Source organism: Macaca mulatta, chromosome 6, assembly GCF_049350105.2.
Source record: "Macaca mulatta isolate MMU2019108-1 chromosome 6, T2T-MMU8v2.0, whole genome shotgun sequence".
NCBI lineage: Eukaryota > Metazoa > Chordata > Mammalia > Primates > Cercopithecidae > Macaca > Macaca mulatta.
The window spans coordinates 141,280,786-141,301,567 of record NC_133411.1 but is presented as its reverse complement, the minus strand read 5'-3'; the positions used below and the strand labels follow the sequence as shown (position 1 = coordinate 141,301,567).

Sequence of the window (20,782 nt, the reverse complement as noted above, 5' to 3'; positions counted from 1 at the left end):
AAAAGCAGTATCTACATCTCTCCCAACCTGTACAACTTTTACAATGCAATTATTTCAGTAAATTCCAAACCATCTTTAAGCAGAGACTAGTAAACCCTGCACCAGTGCACTCTCAGAGCCTTCCATATAGACAGTGTCCCAGCAAAAAAGCTTGTATAATTCAGATAGATTTACTTCATTGAAAAGAAAAATTCCAACCTGCCTTTCAGCTTTAAAAATCCTAAGCTGAACCTCCTCAAATCCAGCAACTGCAGAAGGAGCTAGAGAATGAGTCAGGAGGCAGACATCAAGTGAGATGTGATAGGATTGTGGGGATAAGATAACAAAAGGAACAATATTAGGTCAAACACTTGGAGAGAGACCCCCACACACTACCTGTGGTGACCAGTCAGGAAGAGGCTGGTCAGAGGCAGCTAACACCAGCCCCATGGTACTTGTGGAGCAGAGAGGTGGCTCCCAACGGAGGGGCCACACTGCCTCTCATCTGTATGCCCCGCAGTCCCCTGACCTGGGCATCCCCAGTAGGCATTCTCTCTGTTTATGACCCACACTTTATGGATTAGACTGCTTTGACTCATCTGCAGGTGGAACACACAGCTGGTACAATAAAAAGAGTATGGGCATGAGTCCCCAGGAAATCCAGAGCAGGGAGGACAGCCTGGGTGAACACAAAAGTAGGTGACTCATCACAGGTTGGCATGTCTGTGGTGCAGGCTACATGCTGCTCCTGTCTTGAGGCCAACTCAGGGAATGGTGAAATGCCTGGAGGGATCCTGGGCCATTCCTTGGAAGCAGATGACTCATAGCACCCCCTCAGTAGGCACAGTGGCTGACTGCCTCAAAGCTGGATGGGACTAGTAATAAGGACTCTGAGATGAAGTCCGCCCTCCTCCCCCATCTTCTCAACGCTCACCCACCAGGCTCCAGAAGTCGCCTAGAATCCCAGGGTTCGGCCGCTGAGCAAAAGCTAGCCAGGTGCACTTGGACATGTTTCCTCTCCCTGGTAATTCACAAATCCCTTTCTGACACACTTTGTGAAATGCCTCAAGTGGGAACCTGGTGAGGACATCTAGGTTATAGCCCTGACTCCAGGACCGTTTACGGACATCCCAGGAGGAGCACGTCCCACTTCCACATTTCCAGAAAGTAATTGGCAGCCTCTGCAGCCTACAGGACATGGTGTCTTCACTCAGATCCTTCTTAAAAGCCCTACCTGACCCCCTCAGCCACTGTCTGTGACTGGGTAGGAGACAGAAACTAAATGACCCAAATTGGGCAAGGATTCATTTAAGATCTGGAGAGATTCCCCACAAAAGAGTCCATATTTCCCAAAACAGCCTCCACAATTGTTTTCATTCTCCTTCTCTGAGGTTCCATCCCATGAAGAATTGTGACATGCCCATTTCTTCAATCTAACATAAGACATATCCTTTTAACTCTCTGATGACACAGGCCTTCAATTTTGGTCTGAAGCGTGTCTGTAAACAACAGGCCCAATGGCCACTTCAAGAAGCTTTGGAAGCCTCAGGCAGGTCTCTTTTACATACCACAGCATTATGGACATGATGGTGACCATCCGGATATTCCAGGTTCGAAGCAGATCCAGAATGTTGTGGGACTGCTGCTTCTTGGAACTTAGGTCTTGTAACTGCAGGAACAACATGATAAGGGTATGGGAAGATGAGGTGGTCAGCGACTCAGAGCACATAATAACATACTTGAATCCCTGGCGTCTTAGCTGTCTGCATCTCAGAGTCGGGGAGTGTTATGTTTCTAAGAACAGTAAGGATACTGACTGTGTTTAAGGCTGTGAAAACTTCCCTAGGCCTTGTCAGTAACAAATCAGAGTGAATGAAAATGAGGAAAAGTAGGTGACCGGTCCCTCAAGGGTACAGGAATACAGAGGCCCAGGCTGACCGCTTCCTCACTGCACCCCCACATCTTCCTGTCAGTGGCCACATTCCAAGGAGGCCTCTAAGTATTCCTCCCCAAGCCTGGCTCCCTGCCCTCTGGGTCAGAGAGAGAACCTGGCTGTGTGGTTTATTGGTCTGATATTTTTAAAAAGTTAATGTTTCGAGTCCTTATACCATGTAGTTACTGGTCTGCTTCCAGGGAAAAAGAATTCAAATAGAAAAACAGGAAAATTGACCTGAGCTTCACCCAGAGTGACTTCCTACGAAATTCAGCACAGCCAAGGCCATTAATAAACCACACGTCTAAACACACTGATGTTGCTTTCTTAAGCAAACCCAGGTTTGGAGCTTGTTTTTCCAGTGAGAAGTTCAACCAAAGGTCAACTTTGGACTGAAAGGATCCCCTGAAATAGCCTCATTTCCTCAAAGATGCCAGTGGGGCTTATGCATTCACCCAGATTGACCCCTCACTTAAAAACCCCCAAAGCCACCTAACTTAAAAGCCCTCTGCCACACTCCTCCCTGACCTTTGCGCACAGGACCCCTTTCTGGTGCATGCTGACAGTGGCTGCTGGGCCACCACTCACTGGGAAGTCTGCAGGGCTGGCAGTGGCCATTGGCTTCCGCTGTCTACAATAACTGTTCCCTCTTTCCCAAGGCCAACCATGCCTGCCTCTCACACTTCAGCATGGCTGCTTGTGGCTGTTCCCACAGCCAACCCCTCTTCTTCCAGTCAGACCACAGACACATTCCAGAACCACACCAGGCAGCATTTACAGCTTCTAACCTCTCCTCATAGTCACGAGACCGAGGAAAACTGCCTGCTACAGAGATGTTAGTAGAGGGAACGGGAAGGAAAAGCAAGAACCAGGAACCAGGCAGAGCCAAGAAATGACTCATGGTGTGTGAGAACAGGGTTGCAGGGAGGGTGGGGTAGGGGGAAGAGGTGGACATCAAAAAGGACCTGACTCCAAGATGATATGCAATAATTAACCATTGGAGGGCAGAAAGAGACTAAACACTTTTTTAAAAAATTATTTTTAATGAATAATTGCTAATACTCAAGAGATGAAATACTTCTAACTCCAAATCTATCTGTGCTTTACATTTTACATTCGGGGTTATCTTTGTAAGATGACAAGCCACCTTAGGTATAAGAAACAATGATTTCCCCAAATGCTGACTTTATGAAAGGCCTATTACTCAAAAAGAGTGTTTATTATTAGAAGTAATGGTTAAAATATATGATTGCCTAGAAAGGAAGGAAGTAAAGAGTGAAAATCTAAAACCCGTGGTGAAAAGAGTGAGGCAGCTGTAACCTATTCCTCAACTTCTGAATGTTAACAGGGCCCGCTTGGGGGTGCGGGGGATGGAGTGGTTTGGGGGGCGGGCAGCTGGGGCTTGGGCAGAGAGAGGGCTGGGTTGCTGTGAGCAGGGAGGACTTCAGGGCTGGGTGCTGCTGCCCTCAAATCACAGTCAGTCTGTCCCTCTCACCTGCACCCACGTGGTGCTTACCTCACTTGGGTCAAAGATGGTGGAAGGCACAACAATTCCATTGGCTTTGGCAGCCTTGCGGATGATCACCTCTGCCTCTTCAAATCGTCCCTGAGAGATGAGCCATCGGGGGGACTCAGGGATGAACCTGGCAGTACAAAGGGTGATCTCAGTGAGGCCTCCCTGCCAACAGTAGACCCACAGACCAGGCAGAGCACAGCCATAGGAGGGAATGGGGTTGCAGAACCAGAGCTTGTGGAATGTTTGGTGTTCACAAGCCAGAAGCAAAGAGCTGATCCACACACAGCAATAACCTGGGGTGGATGAGCTTTTGTGTACACCACACTGCACAAAAATGTGAGAGCCTTGCACCCTCTGACAGCAACCCAATGCTGGCTGGCCACCTCCATTTCTGAAGAGCACTGGTGCCACCTGCTGGGCTGAGGAGATGGGTGCAAGATGGGCTCCGGAAGCTGGGCTTCTGTGCATGTCTAGGCCAGCCCAGGCCCTGCTACACTTTCCTCCCTGTCCCTGACACCAACAGAAGCTTCTGCCCTAGCCTCTTAGCTTCTCTTCTCTCCTCACCCTACCCCTGATTTATCCAACACACTTGTCAGATACTCTACCTAAAATAGCATGTTTGGCCAGGTGCAGTGGTTCACTCCTATAATCCAAGCACTTTAGAGGCAGGTGGATCATTTGAGGCTAGGAGTTTGAGACCAGCCTGGCCAACATGGTGAAACCTGTCTCTACAAAAAAATACAAAAAAATGATCCAGGTGTGGTGGCAGGCACCTGTAGTCCCAGCTACTCGGGAGGCTGAGACATGAGAATCGCTTGAACTGGGGAGGCAGAGGTTGCAGTAAGTGGAAATCACGCCACTGCACTCCAGCCTGGGCGACAGACAGAGACTTTGTCTCAAAAAAAAAGAAAGAAAAGAAAAGAAAAAAGAAAAAAAAATTAGCATGCTTATCAAGGTGCTCTATGGATATTATTTTCCATCTTGCTGGGACCAGGTAGCCGCCCCCCACCCTTGGTCATGACTGGGCCCCGTGATGTGTGGCTTACTCTCCCACTATGCCCTGAAATGCTCTCTGCTCCACGTGGGCTGGTGATCTCACCTTCTCCACCTGCAAGGGGTGATTCCCACCTTAGCTCCTCTGCTGTGTTCCCCTCTTGGTCGGGAATGGCCTCTTCTCTGCCTGTTCAACTCCTCTACCTTGGTGGTGCAGAAGGAGCCTGGCTTCCTCCACGTGGCTACCCTGAGGACTCTTGCTTTTGGTGCCAGTGCCTGTGGCATGAGGCTTCAGCAGCACACAGCCAGAACTAGGGCCTACACTGTCCTGCCCTGAGGCTTGGAAACTTCCTCCAGGTCATGCTGGACCCCATCTTCTCATAGCTACTGCTACTTCTCCCTGCACTTGGGGCAACCCAGTACAGGGCTGAGAGCAAGTCTGTTGCCATCATGGGATTCTGTTTTGCTTTGGCTCTTTGAGTGTGGAGAAAACATTCTGAAATAATTTATAAATCATCTATGCTTCCTGTCTCTAGGAGACAAAATAGGGATTCATGGGTTGTTGCTGCCCTCTAGTGAAGGCCAGACAGAAATCATCCTGCCAGTGGGCACACGGGGCACAGGGTCACACTCACCACCAGAGTGCCACGCACAGCACCCCTGGCATCGTCAGTGCCACCAGCAGTATTCGCCAGTCTCGGATGAAGTAAGCAAACAGTGGGAGCACCATGTAGCCAAATGCATAAAATATGCATACTCCTAACGTAGAGAATATTATACGAACTGACTTGCCAAGAATTTCTGTTCCTGTTCAAAACAAGGGAGGTCGAGTTAGCAGTTTAATTTGGATTACTTCTTTATTAATTTTTTTATAGTATCTGTGTGAATACGCAGATAAGAAAACAGCCAGAACTGTCTCTAAGTTCCTGGTGCTAGGGAGCGGATAGCGTTCTGAACCCCTCCTATCTGACCATCTCCTGGGGCTGCATCCCTGTGGCCTCTCAGGCCCCCTAGCAACAGTTCTCTCTTGAAAATTTCACCATGTTCTGAAGCCACATGCTAAAGATGCCATGGTAGGCCCCCTTTAATCCTCACATGAGGAAGAATTTATTAAAAGTGAAGTCATTACTAAGCCAGCACATGTTGGCTTAAGCCTCAAGGAAAGAGAATATTAAATATGAAAAGAAAAAACAATCCTTTCAACAATACAACCCAAGGAACTCAAAGGCCTTATCAGCTAGAGTCAGGTTCCTCCAAACACAGGCTGGCCTGCAGCTTCTCAGTGACAACAGGCTGGCACATTTGAGACAAAGCCCTGCAGTGTGCACTCTGAATTAAAACCCTGAAGGTGACGAAAGCCCATTCCTATCAATTTATTCTTGTCCATAGATATCACCAGCCATAGTGCTCTGCAGACAAGGGCTTCTCTACCTTGGTGAGCTTGCCAGTCACGGCCCCTCCTCCACCAACCATGCCGCCCTCTTTCCTGGGCTGGCTCAGCCCTGTGCAGTGGCAGGCCCTTTTTGTAAATGGAGGATCTCTGGTGAGTCCTAGTAAATTGGCCATCAAGTACTAAGACCATGGAGCCATAGCCCAGAGGCCAGAAAAGAACTGGAAATCAGAAGTCAGGCCATTGTGCTACTGGGGACCCCAGGCTGGTCACATGTCTGGCTCAGTTTCCCTGCCTGTAAGTACGGTTCACCAGGAAGCTCTGGCTGGTTTTGTTAAAAACCCTGTCCCCCTTGTGGGACATCACAGCTGTCTCCAGAAAGGTGGGGGTGATGGGATGATGGTGAAATACAGGATCAAGTACTCAACTCCAACCTGATGGCCATACCCAGGACAAATGCTGCCACATAGTTGGAGATCTGGCCCATGCCTACAAGGACAAACAGCATGACAAACATCTCAAAGTTTTTTGAGAAGATCTGCAGGAAGCTGAAGCCTGTCTGCATGCCCATGGTCACGAACAGCACATTCTTCCGGCCAAACCTGGGAAGAAAAGGAGAGTGACAGAGAACCAGCTGGAAAAGGGCAGCAGGAATGGGCTCCACCAAGTGGGGCTTTCCCAAGATCCACCCAGAGAGCAGGTGTGAACAGTGTTGCCAGGATACCGGCTGCCAGGGACAGTCTCGGTCTCATGGTGCTCATGCTGTTTCTCTCCCTCCCCACTCCCCAGGACAAATGTATAGCCTGGGCACCAGGGTTGCCTAAAAAGCAATACTACAATTATGATAATGATTGCAAGAGACTGAAACACATCAATTATTTAATCCATACATTCATAATGATATTATTTTTAAAAAAAGAATCTGCCAACTTTGGAGAATGACAGAGAAACAATTTATTATAAATGAAAACTGGCAAATAAGGAGAAAGAAGCATTTGTCCTGATTTTACTTTGTAAACTATGTGAACAGCAACCAATAATAGATAAGAGGTAGCATCATGTATAAAAGTATTCTAACTTTTAAATGAAAAGGTAATAAAATTAGACTAATACCATGTATAGCCCCCAACAGATTAATAGATATATGCATTATATACTAATGACTGTTAACGTCATGAAGAGACAGTCGGGCATTGCATGCTTCCTATGGTCTTGCCAAAAGGACTGAACCTGAATCAGAACCTGAATCTCAAGTCTCTGGATCCAACTGGCAATTTTGAGGAAATGCAGAGCATAGAGGAATGTGCTGAACTGCATCCTGAGTGTACCATCAACAAAATCCAGACTGCGAAATTCTATAGGTGGAACAGCTCAGTTTCTTCATAGATAATCAGTAAGGCATAGAAGGGGATAGAAGGAGAATCCATGGATTAAGTAGACTAAAAGACATCAAATATGTTAAGTGGGCAACACTAAACTTGTGTCAAGATGCATATTTCGATAATAAAACTAAAAAAAACTCACAAGGAAGTGATTATTACAGGAGTCAGGCTAGCGGTTACTTAATGAGAGAGAGAAGATGCTGTAATTGGGATGGGGCACATGGACAGGGCTTCTTAGTGGACAGCAAAGTTCTACTGCTTGACTTGGAAGTGGTCATAAGGTTATTTCTCTGAAAAAATTCATTAAGCTGCATATTTTTTCTGTGTGGTTTTCTGTATCCGTGCTCATTTTTAAAAGTTTTTAAAGTTGGGTTTATTTTGGTTTGTTTTAAAGAGAGTGCCACAAAGAAGGAAAAAGTCAAGCTAGTGGGAAGCACTGGATTCAGTTTGAGTCTGGCCAGTACTGGCTGACACCCACTTTCATTCAATGTTTATTGAGCATCCATTATAGAGGGCACTTTGGATATCAATAAATAAAAAAGATGCTGTTTCTGCCCTTAAGGAGTGTCATAGTATAACTGGTGAAACATACATTAACCACATTTTAATCTAACACCACCCTTCTGAATATACAATTATACACCGAGTCAAGTGCATTGAAGGACTGGAATGCAGGTTCATGAGAGGCACAAGGAAGTAAGTTACCCTGGACTGGGGGTAAGGGTCGGGGAACTGGACATTCAGGGAGGGTCTCCTTGATCATGGGGCACTGAGATGGGAAAAAGTAGTTGACAATGGGGGATTTAAGGTGTAGGGACCAAGCTCTCAATGATATTCACAGCATAGTGGGGAAGACCAACATTAATCCTATAGTAACAGTTTTTTTCCCCCAATTTCTGGTAGACGTTATAGAGGAAAGTCACAAGGAACTAGGGATGCTAAATTAGCTGGCATGGTTAAAGAAGGCCACAGGGGGTGAGTTGGGGTGTGTGGGGAATGCTTCAGACTCTGAGAAGACCACACACCCCCGTGGCTGGAGGGGGCGTGGTGAACATGAGGAGCCAGTGTGGTTGGCATCAGGCATGCAATTCAAGACTACAGTGGTGGCTAGGAGGCAAACTGCACACGGTCTTGCAACTATGTGGAAGAGTTTGGTGTTTCTCCTCAATGTAAGAGTTTTTTTCTGTTGTTTTTTTTCCCATCACTTTGGGGTACTACTGGCATCTAATGAGTAGAGGCCAGGTATGTTGTTAAATATTCTAAAATGCCCAACAACAAAATTATTTGGCTCAAAATGTTAATAGGGTCGAGAAACTCTCGCCTGGAAGTAGACTCCACGTTCCCCTGCATTGTTTTTTTAATAAGAGTGTTCTATATGCCAACCAAGGGGTGGTTCCTAACCACAAGGCAGGCTGGTATAATCTCTATGCCCTTTCCCTTCCTAAGAGCTCCCTGGGATGGTAGGGAAGAGACAGATCCAGAGAACCTTTTACATAGCACCAGTCCTTGGCAGTTCAGGGTTGGGATCAGAAATGTTTGCTTTTAAAGTCTGTCAACAAAATGGCAAACACACACATACCTGGAAACAGGACACAGCAGTCTACTTCTTCCCAGGGTTGCGCATCTCTTACAAGTCACACGCATAAAGATGACTCAGTAGTGTCACATAAAGGGCTTTGATAACCCAGAAGTATTTTAATTGCTCTTGAATTTCAGACGTATTCATATGCCAGAAAGATGGTGAAACCTTTATGCTATATAAAAAGTTACATTGACGTCCTAGACGAGTTAGGGCATGAATTGATTGCTTTCAGGTAATCTATTTAGCTTAGGTTTTAGAACTGGTTTACTCAGAAATAACGCACTCAGAAGCTGTCCATCCCACAGGGCACTGGGCCTTCCAAGGGGGCACAGACAGGCCTGAGGCAGGGCATTGGGAGTTGAAGGCAGGGGCTGCAGGCAGAACAGTCATACTTTTAGCCACTTAGGGTGTATTTCATTTACTAGACTTAAATGATCCTACTTTAATGAAAGTTCTGTTGCCAGAATATTTAGAAAGGTTTGAAAAACACTATATTAGCCCTTCTGTAGACTAAAGTGGTCCTAAGCATACTCAAGAATTTTGTTTCCAGTTTCCCTGGGAACAGACCTTTTGGAACTTAAATGCTTTCCTCAGGTAATCATTGTGTTACATGGTGAGCAGGTTCTTAAGCTGACCCATGACACAGTTGACCCAGAAAAATACACTGCATTTCTACTCTGAACTTGGGCACTCTCTTTTTCACATCAAGGGCATTCCTCTGAGCCTTAGCTGTCACTTAGCTCCGTGAGAAGGAATCTCCCATGTCCACTCGGGAGGCCTCTAAGCAAAGCACAATCCTCCCCCAGTTCCCCTCTACCCTCCCCACTCCCCTCTCCCCAGGCAACCTTATCCCCATCTGGGGCTCTGCTGAGGGTTCTATACGCTGACAATTCCTACATGTGTTTCTGCAGCCAAAACCTCTCATGCAGTACCATATCCACACAGCCAGCTGCACACTCTACTTCTCCACTTAGGGGTCTCATAGTCACCCCAAATTTAGTGCACACAAATTGAACTCAATATCTATGAACGTGGTCCTTTTCCAGTGTTCTCTGTCTTAGAGAAGTGTACATTCATCCAGTTACCCAGGCCAGAAAGCTTTCTTCCCTCAATTACGACATCCAGCCCATCGGCAAGTCCTGTTGATTTTACCTCTTATCACTTCCCTCCATTTCAACCACCATCATACTAGCCCATGCCACCATCATCTCTGGCATGAACTACTGTGACAACCTTTTAATTGGTCTCTCTGCAACACCTTTTGCTTCCCTTCAATTCTTTCCCCACAAGGTTGTCAAAGCATCTTTAAAAAAAAAAAAGTACAAATCTGATTGTCACACTATTGCTTTAAAAAGTCTCAGTAGCCCACTCCTGCTCTGTGGCTGAAGCCCAAAGTCCTAACTGTGATCCATTAAGCCCTGGTTGCTCGTCTGCTCAGGGCTCTGCATGCCTCTCCCCTTCATCTTAACACCACTCTCCGCACCTCTACCGTACGGACTTTGTCCTGCTGCCATGCCTCTTCCTGAGCCCCTGCTTTAGTACATGCTGTTCTCCCTGCCTGGATGTTCTTTCTCCTCTCTACCCCTCAGCTGGCTACTTTTGACTCATCTTTCAACTCTCAGCTCATGCTTCACCTTCTCAGGGATGCCGCCCCTGACCTCCTCTGTTAGACACTCCTGTGGCACCCTGCACTTACTTCTCTTTATCACTTACCATGACCAGGGACAACAACAACTTCCTCACTTGGTTGTTTAATACATTCTACCTTGCTAGAAAGCAAGTTCTAGGACAGGAGGGACCTAGAACAGTAGTCCATACAAAATAGAGGAGCAAGATTATCTGGGTCCAAATCCTAACTCTGCCACTTACCAGCTGTGAAATCTTGGGCAAGTTTTTTAATCCCTCTGTTTCACTTTCTCCATCTGTAAACTAGGAATAATAAACAGATTAGCCTGTTTTTTAAAAAAATATCTGGCTGGGCAGGTGCAGTGGCTCACGCCTGTAATCCCAGCACTTTGGGAGGCCAAAGCGGGCGGATCACCTGAGTTCGGGAGTTCGAGACTAGCCTGACCAAAATGGAGAAACCCCGTCTCTATTAAAAATACAAAATTAGCTGGGCGTGGTGGTACATGCCTGTAATCCTAGCAACTTGGGAGGCTGAGGCAGGAGAATCTCTTGAACTCAGGAGGCAGAGGTTGTGGTGAGCCGAGATCGTACCATTGCACTCCAGCCTGGGCAACAAGAGGAAACTCTATTTCCAACAACAACAACAACAACAACAAAATATCTGGCCGGGCATGGTGTCTCACACCTGTAATCCTAGCACTTTGGGAGGTTATGGAGGGAGGATTGCTTGAGGCCAGGAATTAAAAACCAGGGAAGATGCTGGGACTCCTTTCCACCGGGTAACCCACCAATCTGTGGGGTGTTCTCACATGTGCCATGTGGCCAAGGATTTGCTGAAGGTTGCTACTCTCTTCACAGTCTTCTGTGACAGACCCTGAAGCTCCAGGGAAAGAAGACACAACATAATGGACCCCTGTGAGAACTTCATGAAAGCTACGGACCTCTCTCCAAAAAAATGCTCACATGTAGTCTCTAACATTGTGCATATAATTTCGAGGGGTTTGGGATTCTCTAAGCCATTAATGTTTCCTTGAGTTAAAAGCTTTAGAATTACACAAATAACCTGCTTATGAGAAATGGATCAAAACAGTATTCTCCCTCCTGTCATAAAGTAAATGCCAAAATCACAGGCCACTTAGCTAAGGGGCATCAGCCTTGTGGACATAAGAGTTCTGCTTGTCATACCACTAGTGGCTGGTGAGAGCTCCTCTCACTCTGCAGACAGAATGCTGGTCTTCTTAGGACAACAGAGGCAGACACTGTGGCACCACTACAGATCTACAATCCAGCACATGTGCATGTGTGCATGAAGTCAACTTCTCCCATTCTCAGGGGCATGACAGAGTCACGGTGACCCAGGGGAAGCAAGCCAGGTTACTGCAGAAGTGAATCATGGCATATTACCTAGTCAACCGGATCAGACACACTCGGCTTACATAGCTCAGATTTCTTTACTTAGCAAGAATTATGGAGTCAGATTTGTTGGCTCTTTTTACTAGGCATGGAGTCTATACCATAGACATAGCTTCCTCTTCTTTAAAATACAGGGCCCTGGGCTGAAGGAATACTACCAACTGAAATCAAGGGTCAGGCACACACTTCTCACTCAGTGCTGAGGTCCCCTGCTGCTGTAGGAGACAGACACCTTACCTGTCTGACAGCTGCCCTGAAACGAAGGAGCCCAACAGCACACCCACGAAGAACAAGGAGATCGTGAGTGGGGCCTTCCAGTCGTCCTCACACACCAGGTTCCACTGCAAGATGAACAAAGGGGTGTATCATTCCCTTCTTTTTAAAAGGTTTTTAAAGCAAAGGCATCCTGGAAAATGAAGTCAGAACATCCTGCATCCCTGCACGCTCTGAGTGTGAACTCATTTAGTCAGGTGATGGCTCACCTGGGCAGGAAGGCAGAGAGCAGGCTTCCTCCCCATCCTGTTTTTCATAGCATTGTGGGCCCCACTGTCTTGCTTCCATTTTGAGGACAGACAGGCAGAGAGTAAGTGTTCTATCAACATGCTGACCCTGAAGAATGCAAGGCCTCTTATGCTTGCTCCTAAAAATCTGAGCAGAGCCCAGGGCTGTGGAAGAGGCAGGGCACCCTCGCTTAGTGGGGTTCAGGCCATTGGCATGAACGTCACTGGAGTGGTTCTGGAAGCAGGGCTCTGGGGTTCTACAGGCCAAAGCATCCAGCAAGAAACTAAGGCCAGGGCAGAGTGTGCTATCTGGACCTGTTCTGCTCAGGTTCCCACCCTGGGCCAACGACCCCCCGGTCCTTCTTGTGACCTTTAGAGCTGGAATCCCTGATGCTGCACACCAACTATACTAGGCTCAATTACAGCTGAAAGCTCTGAGCTTGGAGGTAAGAAACTGGGTTTTAGCTCCCACTCTACTATTAACTCTTCCAACTTCAGATAAGCATCACCCCATGCTATGCCTTGATTTCCCCATTTGTAAAACAGGGATTGGGGTAAGGAACAGGCTGCACCTCTTGAGTTTCCAGCATCCAATGCGTGGTTCCATCTACAGTTACCATGAACAGAAAAAGAGGTCTGAAGACATGGGGAAGCAGTCAGACACTCGGATCGGGCTGCGCCTGCCTAACCAGGAAGAAAGCCCAAACAGGATACTTGGTGGTTCACAGAAAAACGAAAAATGTTTTTCAGACAGAGAGATGGTGCTCAGTAGTAACCTTTGCAGACTTCTCACATGAGCAGCCACCCTCCTAAGAACTCAGACCCTTGCCTCCCTGGCGCCAGGCTGCTGGCCTGCCCTCCACGGAGCCTGCTGGCTCCTCACCAACAACGCAGGCAAGGGGACATGCGGCTCCCTAGAACAAAGCATCTCTTCCGGGCTTTGACAGGGAAAAACAAGCCTGCTTCTCCATGCCTCCGGACACCTCTCAGAGGGGTTGGCAGGCAAGACTCAGGCTGGACATGGAGAACCCCATTTTCCAGCACGCTGCTGGCTCTCCGCTTCGGAATAAGCACGAACCTGGATGGGCTGGGAGTAGGGTGGCAATCCCCAAACCAGGGAAGAATTGGAGCATCCAACCCTTAATCAGGAGGCAGCCCAGACTAGCAGGAGTCAAGAACATGGGAGCACCACAGCCTGAGTGCCCAGGCTGCCACAGCCTCTAACCTCCACAGGCCAGCACCCACAGGCCATCTCTCTGGTAGGTGGGTGAGTATCCCTGCAGTGGCCCCCATTCACACATGGCTGCTAAATCTAGGACTGGGAGTGGATGGAGAGACAAAGTTGAGGGAATTGATGACAGGGTGCAGCCTCTGTGTGTGAGGCCAAGTTTCAGGGGCCAGGTCCTGGCTCCTGCCACTCTTGAGTATGATGGGCTCTATTTCCCAGCTAGCATGTCTTTTATAGTAGAAAAGATGAAAACACAAACAAAGGGTCAGCAGTGGTTTCTCAACAGGACTATCATGAGGTGAGGGTTGGGGACCCATATGGCTGAGCTAGACTAGCAATCCACATGGGCTTCTGTAGTGAGTTCTGGAGTTGCAGACCCCAGGACAGGTCTCCCAATATCAGGCTTCTAAGGACTCCTGGGCTGGCAAGGTTGGGTGCGACCTAAATACAGGTCAATCTCTGCAGGGGACAGGGTGACTGTAGTGCTCATTTTGAGATAGGCCCCAGAGCATCTCTCAGGCTCCCTTAGCCCCACCCTCTCCACTTGGTCCAGCCTGTTCTTAGCCTAGTCAGGTGTGTAACTCCTTGGTTAACTCTGCCACCCACCCAATGACAGCCCTTGACAACTCTCTGGGCCTGGCTTTGGGCCCTCCAAAAGCAAATATGCATTAACACTTCTTTCCTACTGGCCACTGGGGGTCTGTAAGCAGGATCAGGAAAGGCACTCGGTCTCAAAACTGAACACAAGGGCAAACATAGATTGGGTCCCAGCCTGCCAATCCGTCCACATACCTGTCAACCACCAGATGGACTGCAGTGGGTTCCAGGACTTGGCCAGAATCCCCCTTAGAAGAGGTGGGTGAGAAGCACATAGAGTCCAGGCTAAGTACCCCCTGCTTAAAGTGTTTACAAAGGAGTCTAGCATTCCTTAGCTCCTGGTTCCCCAGCTGTGATTAAAGCCGCTATAGACCAGCTTATTGATGCCTCCACCTGGTACATGGGATGGGCTGTACTGGCTGATGATCACAGGTAACAATGTTAAAATGGAATGTGTAGGTTTAAGATTTGGGTCATGAGCCTAACGCTGTCACCCTTCAGCTAGCTGAGCTATGAAAGCAGGCCCAACCTGAAAACAATCTGGGAGCAACTCTGGCAAAGGGCCTAGACTTGCCCCCCTTCCTGAGGAGAAATGCACCTTTCTAGTGGTGATGGTTTCAAGGGTGTAGAGATACATGTAGGTCAAATTGCATGCTTTAGCTACATGCAGTTTTTATGTCATTTATACCTTAATAAAGCTGTTAAACATTTTTAAAAAGAGGGAGAATTGTGTCTCCTGTACCTCATACATAATTGGCATTGCTTTTCAGTTATGAGAAGTAGAGAGATGACATAGTTCCCTGGGACTGAATGTTCTTACCTGTGAATTGGCAGGAAGGGAAAAAAAAGATAGGGTGTGTGCCCCTAAGGCAGAAGTTCTTCCCTGAGGGGATGTACCTAGCCTGACCATATCAACAGTGAGACATGCGGCTAGGCACCGCGTTACTGACTGCCATGTATTCCTATATTCCTACACACATTTTGTCCTGCCTCCTGCTGCAATTAATGATGCAAATAATCCTTGCCCCAGCGTTGTCAGAGCAAAGAGAAAAGGTATTTGCTATCTTTGCTATCACATCCTCTACAACTCCTGGCAGTGCCCCCTTTATAGAGGAGAGGCTCAGGAGCTCTTTGGTACATAGGTGAGTGAATGAATGGATAAATAAAAAGGTATCAACCTTCAACGTCTTGGTATACTTTAGTTCTTGCTTGGCTGCCCAAAGTCGAGATGAACCCTGAACTTCTGAACTTCAATCTCCAGAATACCTTTTTTTTCTTTTGAAACAGAGTCTTGCTCTGTTGCCCAGGCTGGAGTGCAGTGGCACAATCTCGGCTTACTGCAACCTCCACCTCCTGGGTTCAAGTGATTCTCATGCCTCAGCCTCCTGAGTGGCTGGGACTACAGGCATGCACCACCAGCCTGGCTAAGCTTTGTATTTTTAGTAGAGATGGGGTTTTGCCATGTTGACCAGGCTGGTCTTGAACTCTGACCTCAGGTTATCCACCCACTTTAGTGCTGGGATTAAAGGCAAGAGCCACCACACCTGGAACTTTTTTTTTTTTCTGGCTGACCCCCTGCTTTGTGTCAACTGTCAGAACTTTGACCCAGGATGACAGGTCTCAGCTAGCTAGAGAGTGGCTCAATCTGACCAATCATGGCCAGAAGTGTCTACTATGTGTGTGCATAGTGGGCCACGGGACCCCACAGGTGGCTTCTCTGCCTTGCTGTATAGCTGCAAAAGCCTGGATGAGGGTCTGTGTGTTCCCTGAGTGAGAGAAATCAGCAAAGGTGTAGCAGTGAGGCTCAAGCTCCAGGTCTCTCGGGTCTCTGCTGCCCAGAGCCAGCCCCAGCCCCAGTTCCCAGGTTGCTCTGGCTTTTCCTCCAGGCAGCTTTGGGAATAACAGTGAGGGCTCTCCCATCTTCTATGACTATTTATCTCTACACGACATAAGGCTGATAGAAAAGTTAGTCCAGGACAATAGGGAGGGAGTGGGAGTCCCACCCAGGACTGGGCTGAGGGCTTCTCAGAAGCAGACAGGTGAAGAGCAAGGCGATGCAGAGCAGCTTGGAAGTTTCTTTTCTTTTTTTTTTTTGAGACGGGGTCTTGCTCTTGTCGCCCAGGCTGGTATGCAACGGCGCGATCTTGGCTTACTGCAACCTCCGCTTCCCAGGTTCAAGCAATTCTCCTGCCTCAGTCTCCCTCCCAAGTAGCTGGGATTACAGGCACCTGCCACCATGTGGGGCTAATTTTTGTATTTTTAGTTTCACCATGTTGGCCAGGCTGGTCTCTAACTCCTGACCTTGTGATCCGCCTGCCTCAGCCTCCCAAAGTGCTGGGTTTACAGGCATGAGCCACCACACCTGGCCAGATGTTTCTCAAGGAACCTGTCTGTCCACAGGCTGGACAGAGCTATGGTGAAACCAAAGAACAGGCAGCCCAGGCAATCTCAGAAACCACCCAGGTTCCCAGCAGATGTGGCAGTCCATGGCCAAGAAGCACTGCATGATGGGTTGGCTAATTCCCCTGTACCCCAGGGATGACTAAGGGGCCAAGGAGAGGCCAGCCTAGAACCACGTGGACCACCAAACAATTCCTGAAACATGGGGGCATAAAACTCTTTCACCTTATAAAATCATTTTTATTTATTAATATTATTATTATTCTTTTGAGATGGAGTCTCCCTCTGTCACCCAGGCTAGAGTGCAGTGGCTTGATCTTGGTTCACTGCATCATCCGTCTCCCGGGTTCAAGCGATTCTCCTGCTTCAGCCTCCCAAGTAGCTGTGATTACAGGTGCGTGCCACCACACCCAGCTAATTTTTGTATTTTTAGTATAGATGGAGTTTCACCATGTTGGCCAGGCTGGTCTTGAACTCTTGATCTCAAGTGATCTGCTGCCTTGGCTTCCCAAAGTGCTGGGATTACAGGCGTGAGCCACCACACCCTGCCAATATTTATTTATTTGTTAATTACTGGCAGATTCCCTCTGCCAATTCCAACACCTCATTCCACATCCATGTGGTGTCAAAGCCCCAGTCAGTGGGCAGGGGGAGTCACCTTTCCTTTAAAAAATTCCAGTCAATCTTTTTCAGCCACCCTCAAGTTTCCCTTCTAAGAACTGAACTATTTTTCTTTAGTTCTGAAATTTTAGAGATGATTTCTTAAATTATTCATTAACCCGTTCAATAAAAATTTTCCTGAGAACCTCCCTCTGCATCCAGAATTGTGTCAGAAATTGAGGAAGATGCAAAGATCTAAATCCACCACAAAGTTTGGTACTACATGTATGTACTTTAACTTGAACAAAGAAAAAAAATCCAAACAAGACACCCGAGGTTGCAGTCTTCAGTGGAAAACATATGACTAGTAATGCAATACCAGTGTACTTACAAATGTATGATTTGGGGCAGAGGGCAGGCTTAGAGACATTTAGCAGGCACGGGACTAGATGCAGTGGTCAGCAGGGCAGGTTTGGGTTGAAAGACAACAGGCCATAGAAAAAGCCATTAGAATGTTGATGCAGCAACTTCCAGCAGTAGCCGTTCACCTGGGAATAAGTAGCTCTGAACTTCAAGTCAAGCATTCCAGTAGCCCAAAACAAAGATCTAAGCATTAATCTGGCCTCCCTACAAAGACTGACAACATATAAGTAGGTGAAAGGGCACACAACTGCTTTGAAACTGCTAAGACAGCTAAATAAATAGTCTAAATATTAAAAAAACAAAAGGCTGACACTGGCAGCAAGATAAGGTCAGACCCCCTGGCACGGCTGGCCTTTGGGAGTTCATCAATGCCACCACCACTCAGCCCAATGTGGGATGGGAGCAGCAAAGCAGGAACAAATGACTAGAGTAAGCCAGGGTCCCTCAGGGGTCAATGTAAAACCCCAAGAGATGCTATGAGCTTCTTCTCACTTCACCACCTCCCTCTTCTTTAGGCAGCCCCAAGTAGAACTTGTAGGGATTCCTGTGTCATGTTCCCCTCTGTGGCCTCTGCCTGCAACCTCAGGGACAGCCTCTGCTTTCATAGTACTCACTGGCTTCCAGGAAGGTAACAGACCCACCCGTGAGGCGAGGACCCAGGATTTGTGGCAACTGAAGGTTCCAATTCCCTGTGGATTCATAGGCCAGAAAGCATAGTTGGCTACCTCCAGGGAGTGCCTCTTTCGTCAAGTCACGATGCCTCTGGACACTGCAGCTATGTCACTAGCTAAGAAATCCCAGTGGGGCTCAGGTCACACTCCCACTACATACATGTGGAGAAAGCAGGTCCAGGTGCTGGGGACATCAAATTTCCAAACATAGAAAAAACACACACGTGCACACACACTTGAGTCTCTAGGGGTAGCTCTCAGACTCCCTTGAAGAGTGATGACGCCAAGAAGCAATACAGTTGGGACCTCCAGAGCCCCTGTAAGCCCTTCCGAGGCTCCAGGAGGAAGGCTCAGCACCAACATCCAGCAGGGCTTGAAGCCATGCCAGGGCCTGTGGCACTCTCCCTCTCTGTGAACTCTCCCCTCTCTGTGAACTCTGCCTTCCTGCTGGGTGGTTTCTTGCCGTTGCATTGGGGCTTTCAGCTCACTATTATGCTGAGCTGAACGCCCTAGGCTCACTGAGAGGCCTCCTCCTCCGGGAAGCCTTCTCTAACCTGCGAATTCGTCATTAGCACATTTTAGTGAGCCTGTCTATCAATGAGGGCTATTCACTGGCTACTTACTCAATGCTGCTGAAACTTCAGGGAGCTAGAGTGCCAGTGTCTGAAAAAGACACAAAACATATCCATCATTAACACCATGTTCCTACATCCAGCTCCAACAACTGCTCCAACAGGTTCAGAGGGGACAGACAAAACCACTCAGAGGGAAAATTCAAGGAGCTGAGAAATGAGAAAGGTTCCCCCACACCCTATGACCTAAAGTTGTATGTTTTAACTAAATCTGGCCAACAGCCTTACCTCATAATACCTTAGAAAACATTCCAGGTCAACAAGTCACCCTGAACAGATCTTCAGATGAATGGATCTTAAAGACTGACAACTGACAGCCTGGTGCCGTGGCTCACACCTGTAATCCCAGCACTTTGGGAGGCAGAAGCAGGTGGATCACGAGGTCAAGAGATCGAGACCATTCTGGCCAACATGGTGAAACCCCGTCTCTACTAAAAACACAAAAATTAGCTGGGCGTCGTGGCTCACAGCTACTCGGAGGCTAAGGCAGGAGAATCACTTGAACCCGGGAGGCGAAGGTTGCAGTAAGCCGAGAACGCACGACTGCACTCCAGCCTGATGACAGAGGGAGACTCTGTCTCAAAAAAAAACAAAAAAAAAAAACAAAAAAAAACACAAAACTGACAACTGACCACGGGAAAAGTCAAAGGATTACTTACAGGGCATGACCAGATTGTTATTCTGGGTTGTAGACGGTAGGGGAAGGAGTAACTAGGGGAAAAAGGGAAGAGGCAGTTGTACACACATGCTTTACTTAACTTGAAAAGTTCAGGAAAGATAAGTATTTCCTCTCTTCTAAAAAGAAGCCAAGAGACTAGAGGAAAAACGGGACAGCCTCTGGCCCAAGCCCTGGCTCTGCTACTCACCACCCGCAACCCCAACTAGAGGAAGTCTTGGACACTCAGGGCCATAGAGTATCGCCCAAGGACCGCCAGGACCTTCCTGGTACCCTCGCAAAGTGGCCATCAGGATGGGAGACCACACTGACAACCTCTCGCAGGGAGGAGCACACTCTGGCTGGAGGTCACCTTGTGAAGTGTTCCCAAGCCACCTGGCTGGAGGGTCTCCATCGCTAGGGTGTTGACTGTTGGGGGAGGGGGAGTGACAGCGTCCAGCGCGCATCTGGGAGACAGGAGCTCGGGTTCAAGGACCGCGACAGTCTCCTCCGCGCCCCAGTCTCAGCCCCAGCAGAGGCCGGCACCCACCTCGGTCACAATGGTGGACAGATAGACGTCCCGGCTGAACTCCCAGCCATCCAGGCAGCTCTCCAGCTCCAGTTGCCCCAGGTCCACGTCGCGCCCCGGCTCCAGCCCGAGCGCCGAGAAGTTGGCGATGGTGGCGAGCCGGTAGCGGCGGCAGCTGTGGGGCACCTCGCGGCCGTCCCGCAGCCGCAGTGGGACACTGTGGTTGCGCCAGGCGCTGCTTAGGTTCGCGGCGTCCGGCACCCGGCAGCGGTGCTCCGGGGTCGCTATCAGGAACACGGAGGACAGGCCGGTGAAGCCATTAGGGATGATGCTGGCGCTGAGCAGGAAGAAGATGAGGCGCTGGAAAGGCCCCCACTCGCCCAGGAAGGCGGTCACCTCGTCGTAGTCCCGCATGCCGCCCTCAGAGGCCCACAGAGCGCGGCCTGGGATCGCGGGACGCGGAGGGCTTTGCGCGTGCGCGCGGGGCACCCGCAACCTACCGGGCGAGCCTGGCAGCGAGCTACCCAAGACCGTCCGCCGAGGGTAGGCTCGCGAGCTGACACTGCCGCCTTGGTCGCTTTGGTCCCGCCGCGGCCGGCCTTACATAGGGCGCGCGGCCGGGGAGGGTTCCGGGCCTGGGCCACAAGGCGTGCCCCGCCGGCAGGCAGAGCGGGGCCGGCGAGGGCGGAACTGGGGCGGGCCGCTAGGGCGGAGCTGGGGAGGGCCGCGAGGG

At 48.8% G+C, this 20,782-nt stretch overlaps 1 protein-coding gene across 1 annotated transcript in view; it reads right to left on the bottom strand.

The window, feature by feature from the left end:
• The window catches only part of SLC22A5 (solute carrier family 22 member 5), a 25,664-nt gene extending 4,882 nt beyond the window's left edge, over positions 1 to 20,782 (bottom strand). Inside the window, exons 1-6 of the mRNA XM_001103789.5 lie at positions 20,071 to 20,782; positions 12,052 to 12,155; positions 6,259 to 6,413; positions 5,057 to 5,228; positions 3,429 to 3,555; positions 1,548 to 1,648 (exon numbers count right to left, since the gene is read on the bottom strand). Of these exons, the coding sequence (XP_001103789.2) occupies positions 1,548 to 1,648; positions 3,429 to 3,555; positions 5,057 to 5,228; positions 6,259 to 6,413; positions 12,052 to 12,155; positions 20,071 to 20,463 (1,052 nt within the window). The 5' untranslated portion in view covers positions 20,464 to 20,782. The remainder of the gene's footprint in view (positions 1 to 1,547; positions 1,649 to 3,428; positions 3,556 to 5,056; positions 5,229 to 6,258; positions 6,414 to 12,051; positions 12,156 to 20,070) is intronic.